This window comes from Ahaetulla prasina, chromosome 8 (assembly GCF_028640845.1).
Source record: "Ahaetulla prasina isolate Xishuangbanna chromosome 8, ASM2864084v1, whole genome shotgun sequence".
Taxonomy (NCBI): domain Eukaryota; kingdom Metazoa; phylum Chordata; class Lepidosauria; order Squamata; family Colubridae; genus Ahaetulla; species Ahaetulla prasina.
Genome location: NC_080546.1, coordinates 17,641,494 through 17,658,348, shown reverse-complemented (window position 1 = coordinate 17,658,348; position 16,855 = coordinate 17,641,494). Strand labels below are relative to the sequence as shown.

Sequence of the window (16,855 nt, the reverse complement as noted above, 5' to 3'; positions counted from 1 at the left end):
AAAAGTCCGTGGTAACTTTCAACAATTGGATGATCAGTTATAAATTGAGGACTACATGTACTGTAATGAACAACCAGTGAGAAGAATGTCAGTATAAGTGGTCCTAGACTTACTACAATTCGCTTAGTGACCGTTCAAAGTTACCACAGCATTGAAAACAGTGACTTATGACCGCTTTTCACAGTTATGACATTTCCAGCATCCCCATGATCATGCGATCAAAATTCAGATGCTTGGCAACTGGCTTATATTTATGATTGTTGCTGCATCCCAAGATCATTTGATCCTCTTTTGCGACTTTCTGACAAGTAAAGTCAATGGGGGAAGCCAGATTCACTTAACAACCAGGTTACTAACATATCAGCTGCAGTGATTCACTTAACAACTGTGGCAAGAAAGATTGTAAAATGGGGCAAAATTCACTTAACAAATGTCTTGCTTAATAATAGAAATGTTGGGCTCAATTGTGGTCGTAAATTGAGGACTACCTGTGCACATGTCATTGTTTGCTTTCAGCTTAACACTGTGTGAAACCAGCTGTTTTGGTTTTATGTCATAGTTTTATTTATTTACAGATACGTTCGTGCATGTATGCATACAATTATATATAGGCTATCCATTTTCCCACAAAGCTTGTTTCCAATCTTTAAAGGCAATAAAGTAATAATCCAACCAAGTGAATCTGTTTGAAGGAAATTATTTTATCGGAGCACTCAGATGCCCTTTGGAACGAATAGTTTTGAAGGCCAGGAAGGTAGAAGTGTTTCTTCTCCCAGAAGGAAGAATATTCTAACAAATAGATTATGGGTGTGCACTGTACATGAACTAGACTTGTGACTTTGCTCAACAGATCAAGTATCAAACCAACCATTTTCATAGGAAACCAAAGCTGCCAATGTATACAGGTAGTCTTCAACCTACAACAGTCTATTTAGTGATGCCAGGATGTGGTGGCTCAGTGGCTAAGATGTTGAGCTTGTCGATCGAAAGGTCGGCAGTTCAGCAGTTCGAATCCTTAGTGCCGTGTAACGGGGTGAGTTCCCATTACTTGTCCAGCTTCTAGCAGTCAAAAATACGTCAAAAATGCAAGTAGAAAAATAGGGACCACCTTTGTGGGAAGGTAACAGCGTTCCATGTGCCTTTGGTGTTTAGTCATGCCGGCCACATGACTACAGAGACATCTTCGGACAGCACTCTCTTCGGCTTTGAAACAGAGATGAACACCGCCCCCTAGAGTCGAGAATGACTAGCCCATATATGCAAGGGGAACCTTTACCTATTTAGTGACCGAAGTTACATTGGCAGTGAAAAAGTGACTTACGCCCATTTTTCACACTTACAAGCGTGCACATCTCCATGGTCACGTGATCAAAATATAGCTGCTTGGCAACTAACTCATATTTATGACAGTTGCATGTCCTGGGGTCATGTGGTCACCTTTTTTGACTTTTTGGCAAGGAAAGCTAGATTTACTTAACTATGTTACTAACTTAACAACTGCAGTGATTTATTTAAGAACTGTCTCACTTAGCAACAGAAATTTTGGGCTTAATTGTGGTCATAAGTCAAGAACAACCTTGAGAAACACTTGAGATAGCAGAGGTATTTCAGAGGAGGCTTATAATATTGCACATTTGGAATTCAACCTTTCTATGGATTCCCACTAATTCTAATTCCCCAGAATTCCCTTCCGTGGGAGTAGTAAACTGTAATTCATGATCACCCATTGCACAGCAGTGTGACAGTTCACCATTTCTGAATCAGTAGACCCAGGGATGGGCTTCAAAATTTTTAACAAGGGGTTCTCTGCCCAGTTGCTGGGTGGGTGTGGCCATGGTGGGTGTAGCTTAGCCAGCCTCCTGCACCACAGCAGGGGGGGCATTTTTGCCCTCCCTGGGTTCCGGAGGCTTTCTTCGAGCTTCCGGGAGGGTGAAAACGGCCTCCCCAGGCTCCGGAGGGCGTCTTCCGGTAGACCTGTTTTTCACCCTCCCTGTTGTGCCTCGCTCGCTCCCCCCGCCGCAGCCGGGCCCTTCTTATCTCCTGCCGGACGCTGATAGTACAGAAGAATGTCCTGGCATGCCTCCAGCCCCCAGCCCTGGCACCATGCCTGGACAAACCGAACAAACAAACCTCCCTCCAATAGCATGTGCGCCTGAAGCCAGCCACGAGCTGGGATTACCAACAGCTGGAGACGAAACGATACAATGGATAGATCCACGCTTCCGGAGAGTGGAGAGGCGACGTCAGCAAAAGGAAGGGAGGGGCAGGCCTGGATAAGTGCTGAGTCATGGAGCCACACCTCATGGGCTATATAAAGGATCTGCTTTCTGGCATTCTCTGAGTCAGGCAAAGTCTAATCTGGATTGCTGAAGTCACACCTTGGATTCCTGCCTGCTCTGAGGACTCTGATAGGACTTTGGCAGAGCTGCAGAGGCACGCTTGAGATGGACTTCCCTGACCCGGCCGTCAGAGGAGGAGTGGGACACGACACTCCCCGAGCTTCTGCACATGCCTTGCATTTACCTGCATCTAAAACAGGCTGCATGGGGACTCCTGGAAGGGGCGGGGCAGGATGGGCGGAGCCACCCAGGAGTGGGATTTGGGGGTTCTCTGAACTGCACGGAATCTTAGCTAGAGGTTCTCCCAAACTCCTGCAAACCCCCAGCAGCCCACCCCTGAGTAGACCACTTGCTACTATATCTTTCGTAGTCCCTTTCTATTTCACTGTCTGTATAATAAATAGCATTTCTCAATATGGATGGAACACACCTGTGTCCTTCCGGTGCACTGACAGTTGAAATTACGTTTGGAGGTTTTGAGAGATGTTTAAAATGATCATTCTTAGCAATTGTCTTAATGTTTGACAGGCAATGGAAACTTTTGGTTCCTTGAGACACGAAGATGGAAGAGGACCAGATGAAATGGAGGTGTTTTCTGAAGAAAGGTGACTTGGTTAGAATTTACTCTGTCTTAAAATTAAATATTTTTAAATGTCAGTTAAGGTCTATACTAGAGAATCCAACCAGAATGACTTGCTTAGAATTTATTCTGTCTTAAAATTAAAAAAATTTAAATGTCAGTTTATACTAGAGAATCCAATTATACTTTGAAACTAGTTTCTTTACATAGGGGTGGAGAGCTAACTAGATTTCCTATGCCTGCATATGTCCTACTTTGAAAATGCTGCTATTTTTCAGGAAAAGATGTTCTAACATTATAATCTTTCAACGTTAAAATGAACGCTTTATTTTATGTATTCATACTGTATTTCACACCTGTTAATAGTAGATTGATCTCTTGGCTTTTCTATGCAAGTCTCAAAGAAGGAATTATAAGTGTGATTTGAAATTTTAACTTTTATTTTCATCCGCTTTTTTAAAAAAATGTGGTTTTATGATTATTAAAAAAATGGTTTGTTGCTTCCTTTATGACATGTTCCTTAATATTCCCTTCTTCTTTTTTGTAGCAAAGACGGCAGAAATGAGGATGGTTTGTTAATGCACAATCAGGTTTGTGTCCATTTGTACCATTTGCAAAATAATAACATACTACTTTCACCATTATTAATGATGTTACTTGTGCTTTCGTTATTACTTTATAACATTAATACTATGTTTCCCAAAAATAAGATCTCCGCAGATAGTAAAACCCAATCAGGCTTTTGAGTGCATGTGCTTAAATAAGCCCTCACCGAAAATATTTAAACGCATGCGCAGCCGGTCCCCGCCATTTCCTCTGGTTAGGGAGATAGAGCTGGAAATCAGGTAAGACGGCAAGAGGAGCCCCATCTTGCTCTACGCGCCCCAAAATAATAAGACCTCCCCGAAAAAAGAGCCAAGCGCTTATTTTTGGATTCAAAAAAATATAAGACAGGATCTTATTTTCGGGGAAACACTCAGATGAAGTTAAAGTAATCAGAATGTGAAACCTAATTAGAGGTACCTTTGTTAGAAACATTCGGACATCGTAGGCTTTGGTTTTTAGATACCAGATTTTTTATTATTAACATACTTATTTATTGAGTTTATAGATTTCCAAACACAGATGATTCTGAATTTTAATTTTGATAGTAATTAAAATCATTTAATGATGTGCAGACATGATTTAAATGAATTTTAATTCATCAAAATTAAATATTTGAATACTTTTTACGTATTAAAAATGTGAATTTATTTTAGTACAGTATTATTGTATTTAGTACAGTATTACTATATATAAGAAGCTTCCTTGGAAAATACTGTAAGTAGCATTTAAGAAGACCATTGATCTAGATATGGTCATGAACCAGTTTAGCTGATTGTACTTGGAAATTGGAGAACAGATTTTTGGAAGGGAATCTAAGACCTTGGCCAAGTCTCCTGGAGTCCACTCCTGGAGTCCCCTTTACTTTTCGTCGTATTTCTACCCCAGCCGTAGAAGTAAAACTATACAGTTAAAATCTTGCTGGAAATTAGAGGGGTGGGGCGGTAAAGTTTAAAATAAGATTGCTCAGAGTCCCTTACTTAGTTCTTGGCAGAGAGAGATTAAATCTGATGATTGGTAGTCTCATGTTCGAACTCGTTGCTGCTACAGGACAGAGTGAGTTCCCATTCCACGCTCCAGCTTCCACCAATCCAACAGTTTGAGAGCAGGTGACCGCAAGTAGATTAATGCAGTGGTGGTCCCCAATGCTCGGTCCATGGCCCACTAATGGGCTGCAGCCCATTTGGAACTGGGCCATGCGAGTAGTGGGCAAGCAAGCACAGCTCTACTTGCACAAGCAGCGGGCACTCACGTTGATGCGCAAAGCTTCGTATGAGCATGTTCGCGCATGCGTGCCTACCACTCACACAGAGCTATCCCTTCTCTCCCCTCCCCCTCCCCACCAAGCCAGAAAGGTTGGGGATCGATGGATTTAGTGGGTGCTACTTTGATGGGCAACTTCACAAGAGTGTGGAAAGAGCCCTTACCTGGGCAACGGTGATGTCACCGGCAAATTAGTGAACAGTAGTAATAGTAATGCTTCTGTGTCGGAAGCACAGAAATATTACTGTTAGTACTGTTCACTAATTTTTTACCTTTTCAATACATTTTTCTGTAATCTTGATGGATATATTTCTCTTCCCTCAATAGTTTAGCTTGTGAACTGAAATTTATTCCTTCCCTTTGGGAATGAGAGGTTAAGAGAGGGCAGACCCATATGTAGAGTGACAGTTCCCTGACAATTCTGTTTTCCTTTTCTATCATGATCATTCCTTTCTTTAGAGAAATTATCTTTTGTGTATTATTTTCTCAGAAGCAGATAGAGATCCTTCAGGATGTTGTTATCTATTCTTCAAAGAAGCTGCTCTAAGACAGATGAAACAGCAGATAGGAAATAACAAATTGGCTGGCCATGCAAACATAAAGACTCTGTATTTATCTTGCTAATTTGCATTGGATGATTTTATTTTGCATAATTCATTTTACAGCCACAAACCTTGAGAGTGGGGACAGGAATCTTATTTTGCCTTATGGATGTCAAAAATCTTTTTAAACATCTTCTCTGAATTTAGGAGATTTTGTCTTTGCCTCTTAAAGCAATGGCTCCCAACCTTTGGGGAACCAGGGACTGGTTCTGTGGAGAAAGATTTTTTCCATGGACTAGAGGGGGCATGGTTTCATGTACTACCTGCATCCCATGGATGGGACTTTGCTTGTTTGCATGGTCCAGTTTCTGGCACGCTGTGGACTGTTGGGGACACACACACACGTCTTAAAGCATATCATGAAAATACATATTTTAGCAAAGTTTTTTTTTAAAAAAATCTTGGAAAGCTGAAGTCTGTGGCTAAGTTCACATTCTGTTGCTGTTGGTTATATAGAATTATGGCATGCTTATAATAGCTTGTAAAACAAGCATAACTAGGCAGGGTTAAATTGGAACCGATGTTTTGATCCAATGAGATTGCAGTATGCCAGGGAGGGTCTATATTATACAATAGGAGAAAGACGTTTGTGATCTGAGTGTTTGTATTCTTCCCCTTCCAAAAATGTCCTCTCCACAGGGCAGCCATGTAAATGGGTCCCTGTTGAATAGCTACAATTGGAGGGTTATGTCAAGATACTGTATATTTAGCAAGAATATAGCTCTACCTAATTTTTTTAATTCCATCGCCAAATCCATCGTTAAATATAGTCTTGTCCCCTTTGAGTTGAGTTTATCTGTGATAAATTCATGAACACCCCATGTAGATTTCTAGGCAACAGTAAATTGTTTCTTCTGGAATGCTTTTCTGACTTCCCAGTCTAGTCTGCAGTCCTTGGATTTCTTGGCAATTTTTCACTAAGCTGTACAGCCTTGCTTTTTGAAATCAGCCAAGGTTGACTGAGTGTTTACATAGGCATAAATAAATATGGTTTCTAGGGATTCTCTTGCCTTTCATGATTGCAGAATGCTAGAGACATTCAATAAATGCTTTTACTGGAAAGGTTTCTTGGATCATTGATTGCTATGTCTAATCTTTGTATTTTCTTGCAAGTTTTCATTGCCAGGAAAGATAAACAATCTGGAATGTCCAAAGCATTCTAAAAAGATGCAGAGCCTCTAGTGCCATGATGGCGAACCTATGGCACGGGTGCCAGAGGTGGAACGCAGCACTTTCTCTGTGGGCACGCGAGCCGTTGCCCCAGTTCATCTCTCTCACGCATGCACGGGTGCCTCCTGCCGGCCATCTGGTCTTCAGGTCTTTACCGCACATGTGCGGGGGGCCTGTGTGGATGTGCGGGGTGGTGGGACGCATGCGGGGGCCACAGTGCTTGCATGGAGGCTGCGCACGCATTGTATTTGGGGAGTTCTGGCACACACACGCATTCACGCACACATTTTGGGCACTGAGTCCAGAAACGTTAGCAATCACTGCTCTGTGCTTGGCAAAAGTCACGAGTGCTTTAATGATTCAAAGAGAGGTATTTTATTTGTCTCCCCACATGTTTTAATGCACCTCTTTTGGTTGCTTTGCCCAATAACATTAACCCTAAAATTACATGTTTTGGGTAATACATAATCAAGAAATGTTAAGATTCTATCCAGATAGTTTTACTTATTTTGTTAAGGATTTTTATTTCAGAGTAACAACTAATACAAATGAAACTTAAAGCAAAAAGAATAGTAAGAAATAATAAAAAGTACAAGAAAAAAGAAAAGAAAGAATATGTTAAAGAAAAAGAAAAGAAATAAAGAAATGAATTCTAATCATTGTTACAAATATGGACAATTTTATAACTCTTCATCCCATAGGGTTACAAACAGATTTCATTCCATTTGTCATCCCTTAGTTATAAGCAAATCCATAAAACAAACTTTTCAATCTTGGCGTCAGCAAAAAGTTTATAAAGAATTTTCAGAACATTGCAGATAAATGGCTAATTTTAATATTGATCAATAAGCTACTTTATACTCATACCTTTAACTTTTAACAGTCTTAAAAAGAATAGTATAGTGCCGGAAAGACATTTGCCAGTAAGTAGGGAATTTGGGTGTAAGTATGACTAGAAGATCTAGTAGGAAAACCGTGACCGGTTTGGAGACCCATTGATGTCTTCTTCTAAAAAGAATTACAACTTGAAAGAGGCAGTGAGGTGATTTCTTAGAAAACATATAAAATTAAAGATATTGATAGTTACAGACAGTTGTAAATATTGCTTTTTCGCAGTGGTGAAATCCAAATTTTTTTACTACCAGTTCTGTGGGTGTGGCTTGGTGAGCATGGCAGGGGAAGGATTCTGCAAAATCTTGATTCCGTCCCCACTCCAGGGGAAAGATACTGCAAAATCCCCATTCCCATCCCACTCTGAGGCCAACCAGAGGTGGTATTTGCCGGTTTTCCGAACTACTCAAAACTTCCGCTACCGGTTCTCCGAACTACTCAAAATTTCCGCTACCAGTTCACCGAACTGCTCAAAATTTCCACTACCAGTTCTTCAGAACCTGCTGGATTTCACCCCTGCTTTTTCAGCAAGTTAATGGAAAGGATACTGGCTGACTAGTTATAGAAGTACCTGGAGAAAATTAATGATAAGATAAGCTTTATTTCTGTGAACACACTAGTATGCTTTCAGATTTCACTTCTCATCCAAGAAGCTTCCTCAGTTAATCTTGGATGTGAAGTAAAATGTTTTCAGTGGAAGTCTGTAGAGTTTCTTAGTCATCCATGTCATGGTTGTCCCAAAGGTGCTTTTTCGGGAGGCAACTGGGCTTTTTTGTTTTTCTTTTGAAGACGTTTTGCTTCTCATCCAAGAAGCTTCTTCAGCCGTGATGGGATAGTGGGGATATCCTTCCATTCCCCACTATCCTGTCAGAGCTGAAGAAGCTTCTTGGATAAGAGGCAAAACGTCTTCAAAAGAAAAACAAGAAAGCCCAGTTGCCTCCTGAAAAGCACCTTTGGGACGTTTTCAGTGGAAAAACAAAAAAAAGTCCAGTTGCCTTTTTAGAGAAAAAGCATCTTTGGGACAACCATGGTTATCCAGGACCGAGCACAGCAGATGGCACGCTGGGCGCAGCACTATTCTGAGTTATATTCCAGAGAAAGTGTGGTAACTGAAGATGCATTAAATAATATCGAATACCTGCCTGTCTTGGAGGAGCTTGACAGTGAACCAACAGTAAACATGGCCCTGGACTCCCTTGCTTCTGGCAAGGCACCCAGGAAAGATAACATCCCTGCCGAAGATCTGAAGTGCTGCAAAGAGAACATCCCCACTGAACTGCATGAAATCTTCTGTCTTTGTTGGAGGGAAGGTGGAGTACCACAAGACATGAAGGATGCAAATATCGTCACACTGTACAAGAACAAAGGTGACAGGGGTAACTGTAACAACTACCGAGACATCTCTCTTCTTAGTGTTGTAGGGAAGCTGCTTACCCATGTCGTACTGAAGAGGCTCCAGGTGCTTGCAGAGAGAGTTTACCCAGAATCACAGTGTGGCTTTCGAGCCAACAGGTCCACTACTGACATGGTATTTTCCCTTAGACAATTGCAGGAGAAATGCAGGGAACAAAGACAGCCACTTTTCGTAGCCTTCATAGATCTTACGAAGGTTTTCGACTTGGTTAGCAGGGACGACCTTTATAAAATTCTACCCAAGATTGGATGTCCACCTCAGCTCCTCAACATCATCAGGTCCTTTCATGAGGAAATGAAGGGCACTGTAGTTTTTGATGGCTTAACATCAGATTCCTTTGATATTCGAAGTGGAGTAAAGCAGGGCTGTGTCCTCGCGCCAACTTTATTTGGGATCTTTTTTTGCCGTCATGCTGGAACATGCTTTTGGAACTGCAGCAGAGGGTATTTATCTCCAGATCAGATCAGACGGAAAACTCTTTAATCTCTCTAGATTGAGAGCAAAGTCTAAAGTCCATCTGAAATGTTTACGGGATTTCCTCTTCGCTGACGATGCTGCTGTCACTGCTCACTCTGCTGAAGACCTTCAACAACTTATGGACAGTTTTAGCAAGGCCTGCCAAGACTTTGGACTAACAATCAGCCTGAAAAAAACGCAAGTCATGGGTCAGGACGTGGATTCACCTCCCCGTATTACAATCTCTGCACAAGAACTAGAGGTCGTCCATGACTTTGTGTACCTCGGCTCAACTATCTCTGATACTCTCTGTTTAAATATTGAGCTGAATAAACGTACTGGTAAAGCGGCCACCACATTTTCCAGACTTACAAAGAGAGTATGGCTTAATAAGAAGCTGACGGAACATACAAACATCCAGGTCTATAGAGCCTGCGTCCTGAGCACACTCTTGTACTGCAGTGAGCCTTGGACACTTTACGCACGGCAGGAGAAAAAGTTGAACACCTTTCATATGCGCTGTCTCCGACGTATTTTTGGCATCACCTGGCAGGACAAAGTTCCAAATAGCAGTCTTGGAACGTGCTGGAATTTCTAGCATGTACTGAAACAGTGACGTCTACACTGGCTTGGGCATGTCGTGAGAATGGCTGATGGTCAGATTCTGAAAGATCTCCTGTAGAATAGAATAGAATAGAATAGAATAGAATAGAATAGAATAGAATAGAATAGAATAGAATAGAATAGAATAGAATAGAATAGAATAGAATAGAATAGAATAGAATAGAATAGAATTTTTTATTGGCCAAGTGTGATTGGACACACAAGGAATTTGTCTTGGTGCATATGCTCTCAGTGTACATAAAAGAAAAGATACGTTCATCAAGGTACAAAATTTATAACACAAACGATGGTCAATATATCAATATAAATCATAAGGATTATCAGCAACAAAGTTACAGTCATAAATGGAAAGAGATTGGTGATGGGAATGATGAGAAGATTAATAGTAGTGCAGATTTAGTAAATAGTTTGACATTGTTGAGGGAATTATTTGTTTAGCAGAGTGATGGCCTTCGGGGAAAAACTGTTCTTGTGTCTAGTTGTTCTGGTGTGCAGTGCTCTATAGCGTCGTTTTGAGGGTAGGAGTTGAAACAGTTTATGTCCAGGATGCGAGGGATCTGCAGATATTTTCACGGCCCTCTTCTTGATTCGTGCAGTATACAGGTCCTCAATGGAATGTATGGAGAATTAATGCAGGGAAAGCGCCTCAGAGGGAGACCACAGCTGCGATATAAGGATATCTGCAAGAGGGACCTAAAGGCCCTGGGAATGGACATTAACAACTGGGAAACCTTGACCTCCGATCGTTCAGCTTGGAGGCTAAAGACGCAGCATGGCCTTCTCCAGTTCGAAGAGACATTTGTTCAGCAGGCTGAGGCAAAGAGGCAGTCCCGGAAGCAGCAAAATCTGAGGGCTGGGCAGGGGACAGAATGTATCTGCCCTCAGTGTGGAAGGGATTGCCATTCTTGAATTGGCCTTTTTAGCCACACTAGATGCTGTTTACAGAGCACGATATCATAGTATTTTGAGACTGAAGGATGCCAATAGAATAGCTATGTCCCCTTATTTGTTGGCAGGACCAGATCATTTCTCAGCGCTAGAGATTCTTGGCCTTCCTATAAGCTTCCCACTCTGTTCTCTGTTCTTACAAGCATAGAGAAGGGTGATACCACAGATAGGCATGTCATCATGCTTGAATTGTGGCATCAGAAGCAAAAAATAAAAATACATTTGTTCAGAGAACCATCCATATGTGTTTGGAATGCAGCTTCTTTGAATCTAAGCAGAAATCCTGAATCTTCAGCAAGTCTTACGGATTATTCATTGTATTGCAAGATGCAGGAATGAAAAATAATCCTCCATAACCAGCCCTGTAGGATAAAAAAGAAAAAAAAAACAGGGATTCAACAACAACAACAAAAATCCTTGCTAAATGACATCAGAAACAAAAATGCACCAAGATTTACTAGGGAATAACACGGTTTTGTATATAAATCTGAGGTAGATCCCAGTTGGATTTAATATTGATCAGTGCTCATAAGATTGATTGAGTGTTCATTACAGCGTTTGGATGTTGCCTTAGAAATATTTGATTTTTTTTACTGAAGAAAATGTTCTGAATGTACGTTCCCAATTGATCTATCCAAGTTTTTATTAATGGCAGATCCTAGTGTCTAGGAGTTAGCTAGACCACTCTTGATCTGATTTTATCGCCTGGCTTTGAAAAATCCTTGGTAGTTTTAAATTACAGCGCTGACAGCATAGTGGAGATTAATGGCCTGGTACAGTGTGTCTTGAGAAAAGGATAGGGAAGTTCATTTATACCCTATGACAAAACGTGTTCTTCAAATGTTCCTTTAGCTGTCGTGTTCTTCCTTCACAGCAGAGTAGGACGAGAGGGAACAGGACATGTTGTAGTGGACTCTGAAATTTAGTTTTGAATTGCTGTGTTTGCTTAGCTTTATATGATTTGGATAAAGGTATGGCACTCAAGAAGAATGACTGATATTTTTTTTTAAAAAAGTTGCAACGCGTTTATCTATTTTACGCTTGATTTCGTAGAGTAGCAAATGCTGTATATATATATGTGTGTGTGTGTGTGTTAAGTTGAGAAAAAAGGAAATCAAAAGTTGTGCAATCAGGTGGGTTTATAACAGTTAAAAGGCCAAGTGTTTCAGCTTGAGAGGAAGTAAGCTAGCAATAATGTTATTGTTTATTTATTTTGTCCTTTACCAAGGTACAACAATAACATAATAATGAATTGTAGATCAATCCAATAAAATTAACTCGGAATCCAATAAACAAAAATTAACATTAAAACATCCAGCATGAAAGCAACACACTTAAAATAGCATCCTGGGCTAGCACTGACTATATATGTATCCATAATAATTTAAAGAAAGTGTTATCCTGGAACTATCAGATAGAGTGGAACACGCTGATTACATTAGCCACTAATTAAATATAAAGATCTTTTAAACCTCCTTTTATATAGTATCACAAAGATGGCCAGATCTCTGAAAGCCTGGTATTGGGAGACAATGACTCTGGAATAAGGAACCAAGAATGTCCTAGAGAAAGGAACATAAAGAATTAGCGAACCATAGGTAGAAATGAGGGCAAGCAGATACTGGGGAGTTTGTCACTTAGTACAAGCAAGAATAGTTTAAATTGGGTTCTGGCTCAAAAGGGAGCTAGTGAAGAGCTTGCTATGGTATTGAAAGTTGAAAATGATATGGAAGGTCCAGGAGAGCCCAGATGACACTATTCCTCACTAAGTTCAGGGGATGGAGAGAAGACTCAGAAACACCTGCCATGAGATTATATTTAGGCATGAAACAATCAAAGCAGACACCAATTTCAGTACAATCTCCTCTGCCAAATCCCCGTGGATCCTACATATATTCATCAAACACATCAAATAAACTTAGAAAATGGACCAAAGTCAACTGATCATTAAACAAGACTTGCTTGAAGCAGGCAGCAGAAAATGGGGCAGTCCAGGAGCCCGAAATGGGATACTGCGTAGAGGATGAGAATGACAATTGGATCATAAAGCGTTGTCATTTCAGTCCTGATGTGATGAAAAGTCCATTAAAGGTTAACATAAGTATTTTAATCTTGGTCAAGTAAACCAATTTTATATTCCTTCCTTTTATTTCTAGCAAACTTGATCGTTAGTCCCTTCAAATAATGTCCTAGAAGTTGAATTCTCTGTTTCTCCTGCATTTTTTTTAGTTTTTTTGGAACACAACATCTTCTTTTAGTTCCCTGTAATATTCTGTGAATGGTGAAAGTTGGTTGCACAATAAAAATATTGCCTTCCCTGTTTCTGTTCTTTTATTTTCTTTCTAGAGGTGATAGCTTTCCCTGGATGGTGCTTACTCAATTATGGTGAGAATCCTATAAGATAGTGTGGCTTTTTTGGGTTTTGGGTTTTGCAAAACTCAACATTATATGTTATCAGAGGTGGTGATAATTAACAGTTTGAATGGGCTGATTATTGATAACTGAATACTCCATCTGGGGTTATAGGCAACATTCTTTAAACATAAGCTTCTAGTGAGCCGTATGGAAAGAGGACATCCTGTTTATGTTTCTGGGCTTCTATTGGACCAGGTGGGTAATTGGCTTCTTCTAACAAAGCAGGAGATTTTGTTCTTAAGGTTTTGTTTATTGTATCGTAAGAATTCAGTCAACTGTGGTCATTGAATAATAATAATAATAATAATAATATTTTTATTTTTATTTATAGACCGCCCTTCTCCCAAAAGACTCAGCCACAAATAAAATACAAAAAGAAAACAACAATACAAAACTAAAAACAACCCTTAAAAAACCTATTTAATTTGGCTACTTATAGATAAAAATATTCCCTCTAAAATTTACTAAAAAATTTAAAACCCATAAATCAATTTAATAATATAAAATTTAAGCGAGTCCAGCAAGACGAAATAAGTAGGTTTTAAGTTCGCGGCAGAAGGTCCTAAAGTCAGGTATTTGTCGGAGTCCAGAGGGAAGCTTGTTCCATAGGGTAGGAGCCCCCACAGAGAAGGCCCTCCCCCTGGGGGCCGCCAGCCGACATTGCTTGGCTGACAGCACCCTGAGGAGCCCCTCTCTGTGAGAGCGCACCGGTCGTTGGGGGATAGACGTTGGCAGTAGACGGTCCCGTAAATAAATCGTGGTTAATGGTGCAATGTGTGCCTATCAGAAGAAGTGTAGACGGAAGAAATGCTATGCTGTTTGTGAGGATGTTGACTTTGAAATTAGAGATTGGAATATGTTTTCCCTAAAGAAAATGGGACTATTTTGGATACTGGGTGGAATCTGTTCTCTCATTTCTTTTCTTGGAGCTGGCTTGGCAGAATGAAGCCTGCCGTACAAATATATTATTCCTTAGATTTCTAGAATTTCTGCGGTTTGATTGTATGTCACTTTCCTGGAGGCTGGACTGCTCTGGCAACCTTCTTAAACTTGTGTAGTTTTATGGGTCTAATGTGAAATCTAGATTTTATTTCAGCATCCTGAAACCTTACCCCTAACCCTATGGGTGGACAACATTTTATACTTAGCCTGCATTTCTAAATATATAGGCTAGGGAGCATAAAACGGCTGAATAAATATATATAGAGAGAATTGTGCTACTCAAGATTTGTTGGTTTTCGTTTGCTTTTGAACTTCCAGGCAACCATCTGAAAGCAGGGCTGATTATTTGCATTACAATCCACAGAGCAAAGTGCAGTTTATTTCCCACCATCCTTTTAATTCAGCATATTGGCAAATTCCAGAGCGGATTAATTTTAACAGTTCCCACTGCAGATTCTGGAAAAAAAGAACTGCAGGGAGTTGCACAGAGTTTCAGATATACGAATAGATTCTGACTGTTCTAAAGAAAGAAATCAGAGTTAAAAATCGGCTGGTACCTTTGTGAGCTGTTCATGTTTTTACAATAGTGTCTGTTAACTTGCTTTTAACTCTTCCCCTAGTGTTTCTGCCCTTTCTAATCGTATTTCAGGTGGTGGGGTGGGGGTCTCTAAGTCTCTCTTGCCATTTTTCCGTCCCTGTCTCTTTTCTCCCCAAGTTACCAGTAAAGATCTTATATGTATGCCTACATCAGGCACGTTCCTCTGATAGTCCCTTTGCATTAAATTTCTCTGCATTTTGCCAATGAAAATCGCATGCTCTTGATGTCCAAAACATAAAGTCAGACAGGAGAAGTTTACAAAGCCAGGAACAAGAGGGCAAAGAGTTTAATGTCCAGACACACAGGACATATCGGGTATCTGGTGAGTGGGCACGGTGCAAAATGCTTTCATTTCTTTCTTTGAGCGCACAATATAGATCGTCTCCTCAGCAGTTTTTAGCATGGGGATTGAGAGAAAGAGAGAGTGATGAAGATTTGTTGGAATGGAAAGCATTCCTGGTCTGTGGCTTACTCTGCAGGCCCCTACCCCTTCCAGTTATTAAATGCCAAAGCCCGTTATGATTTCAGTTTGCGCAACAGCGGCTCGTAATATCCCAGAGCTCCTCCATAAATAGGCCTGCTTTCCCCACACCCAGCTAGAAAACAACCACAGGAAGCCAAGGACGGGCAAGCCAAGCTAGCCCAACTCAGCTGGCATTTATTCGGAGAGCTATACCACAGCACAGCTTGCTGGAGAGCCTTTGTGTACCTTCCGTTCCGCTGCTGTCTGCAGCAAGAAAACTCCGCTTCCTCCAGGGAAGAAGGAAGGCAGGAGTATCCTCAATTTCCAAGAGAGGTTTTGTCACACCGCTGTAGCCTTAGCAACAGCAGCCTCTTAGGTGATGCATTTTTCAGAACTTTAAGGGAAAACTGCCGTCTTTGTTTTCATTGCTTTGCCTTTTCAAGCCGTTCAAGTATAAACTCTACTGATTGCTTACTCAGTTGGAGGGGAGCGACTTCTGAGCGCCTTTCTCTGTTTTCTTTAGTCAAGGAGGTTTTTTGGTTTGCAAAAGTTTAGATTTTTTATTTTTTAACTAATGTAAGTCAACCATGAGCATTGAAGGGAGTAATTGGGGAATACTAAAAAACTCCGATTTTTCAGTCTGTAGAAATGGAAAGGGCTGTTTTTGTGCGTGTGTGATTATTTACATCTGTACTTCCTGTTTTATACTGAATTTTGCAAAAACTTCTTTGCTTTGGGGGGGATGTGTTGCAGAGCTCAAGTATGAAGATCCAGGAACATCCCGGCGTTCCTGAAGTCAAATTACAGAGGAACCAAGAAATAGATGGCCAGGAAGACACTTTCATATCAGAAGTGCCTCGTCTGGACCTGTCAACTTTGTGCAGTGACAACTGGGAAGGTAGGATTGCTTACTGAGCATGAATGAGACAGTTCTTATTTCAGCAGGACTGCATGTTTTACTTCTGTCTTTGACTTTCCCTCTTGTTTCTGGGATGATAAGTGACAGTTTTCCCCAGCCTGTTACCATTCAGATGTAGCTTCAACAGTAGCTTCTCAATCCACACGGTCTGTTGAGTTGCTCGTGTAAAGAAGAACACTGACCTGGGCAAAGCTAATCTGTAGAAACTAATAAACTGTTTGAATACAAGGGCTGAACTTTTGCTGCAAAAGATGCCATTAGACATTCTTTTTAGGAACGTAACATAAGAAAAAGAAATGTTTTTGTCTCTGTACTTGTCGCGTTCAGTTGATTGCTAACATTTTGCAGTTTAAAGGTCTCCCTTCTGGCAAATCAGCTAAAAGATATCTTAATAAATCCCTGAGTCCTTGTATGGGGAGCATATTTGTCCCTAGGTTCAGATAATACACATATATTGGCCAGTGGTGGGTTTCAATTTTTTTTACTACCAGTTCTGTGGGTGTGGCTTGGTGGGCGTGGTAGGGGAAAGATACTGTAAAATCTCTATTCCCACCCCACTCCAGGGGAAAGTTATTACAAAATCCCCATTTCCTCCTGATCAGCTGGGATGTGGGAGGCAGAGAATAGA

General features: G+C 40.7%; 1 protein-coding gene across 4 annotated transcripts in view; it reads left to right on the top strand.

The window, feature by feature from the left end:
- FAM13A (family with sequence similarity 13 member A) overlaps positions 1-16,855 on the top strand; it is a 163,635-nt gene that overhangs the window by 122,322 nt on the left and 24,458 nt on the right. For all 4 annotated transcript variants that reach the window (XM_058193567.1, XM_058193568.1, XM_058193565.1 and 1 more), the window contains 3 exons: positions 2,868-2,944; positions 3,467-3,509; positions 16,062-16,206. In XM_058193567.1, coding sequence (XP_058049550.1) covers positions 2,868-2,944; positions 3,467-3,509; positions 16,062-16,206 — 265 coding nt within the window. The remainder of the gene's footprint in view (positions 1-2,867; positions 2,945-3,466; positions 3,510-16,061; positions 16,207-16,855) is intronic.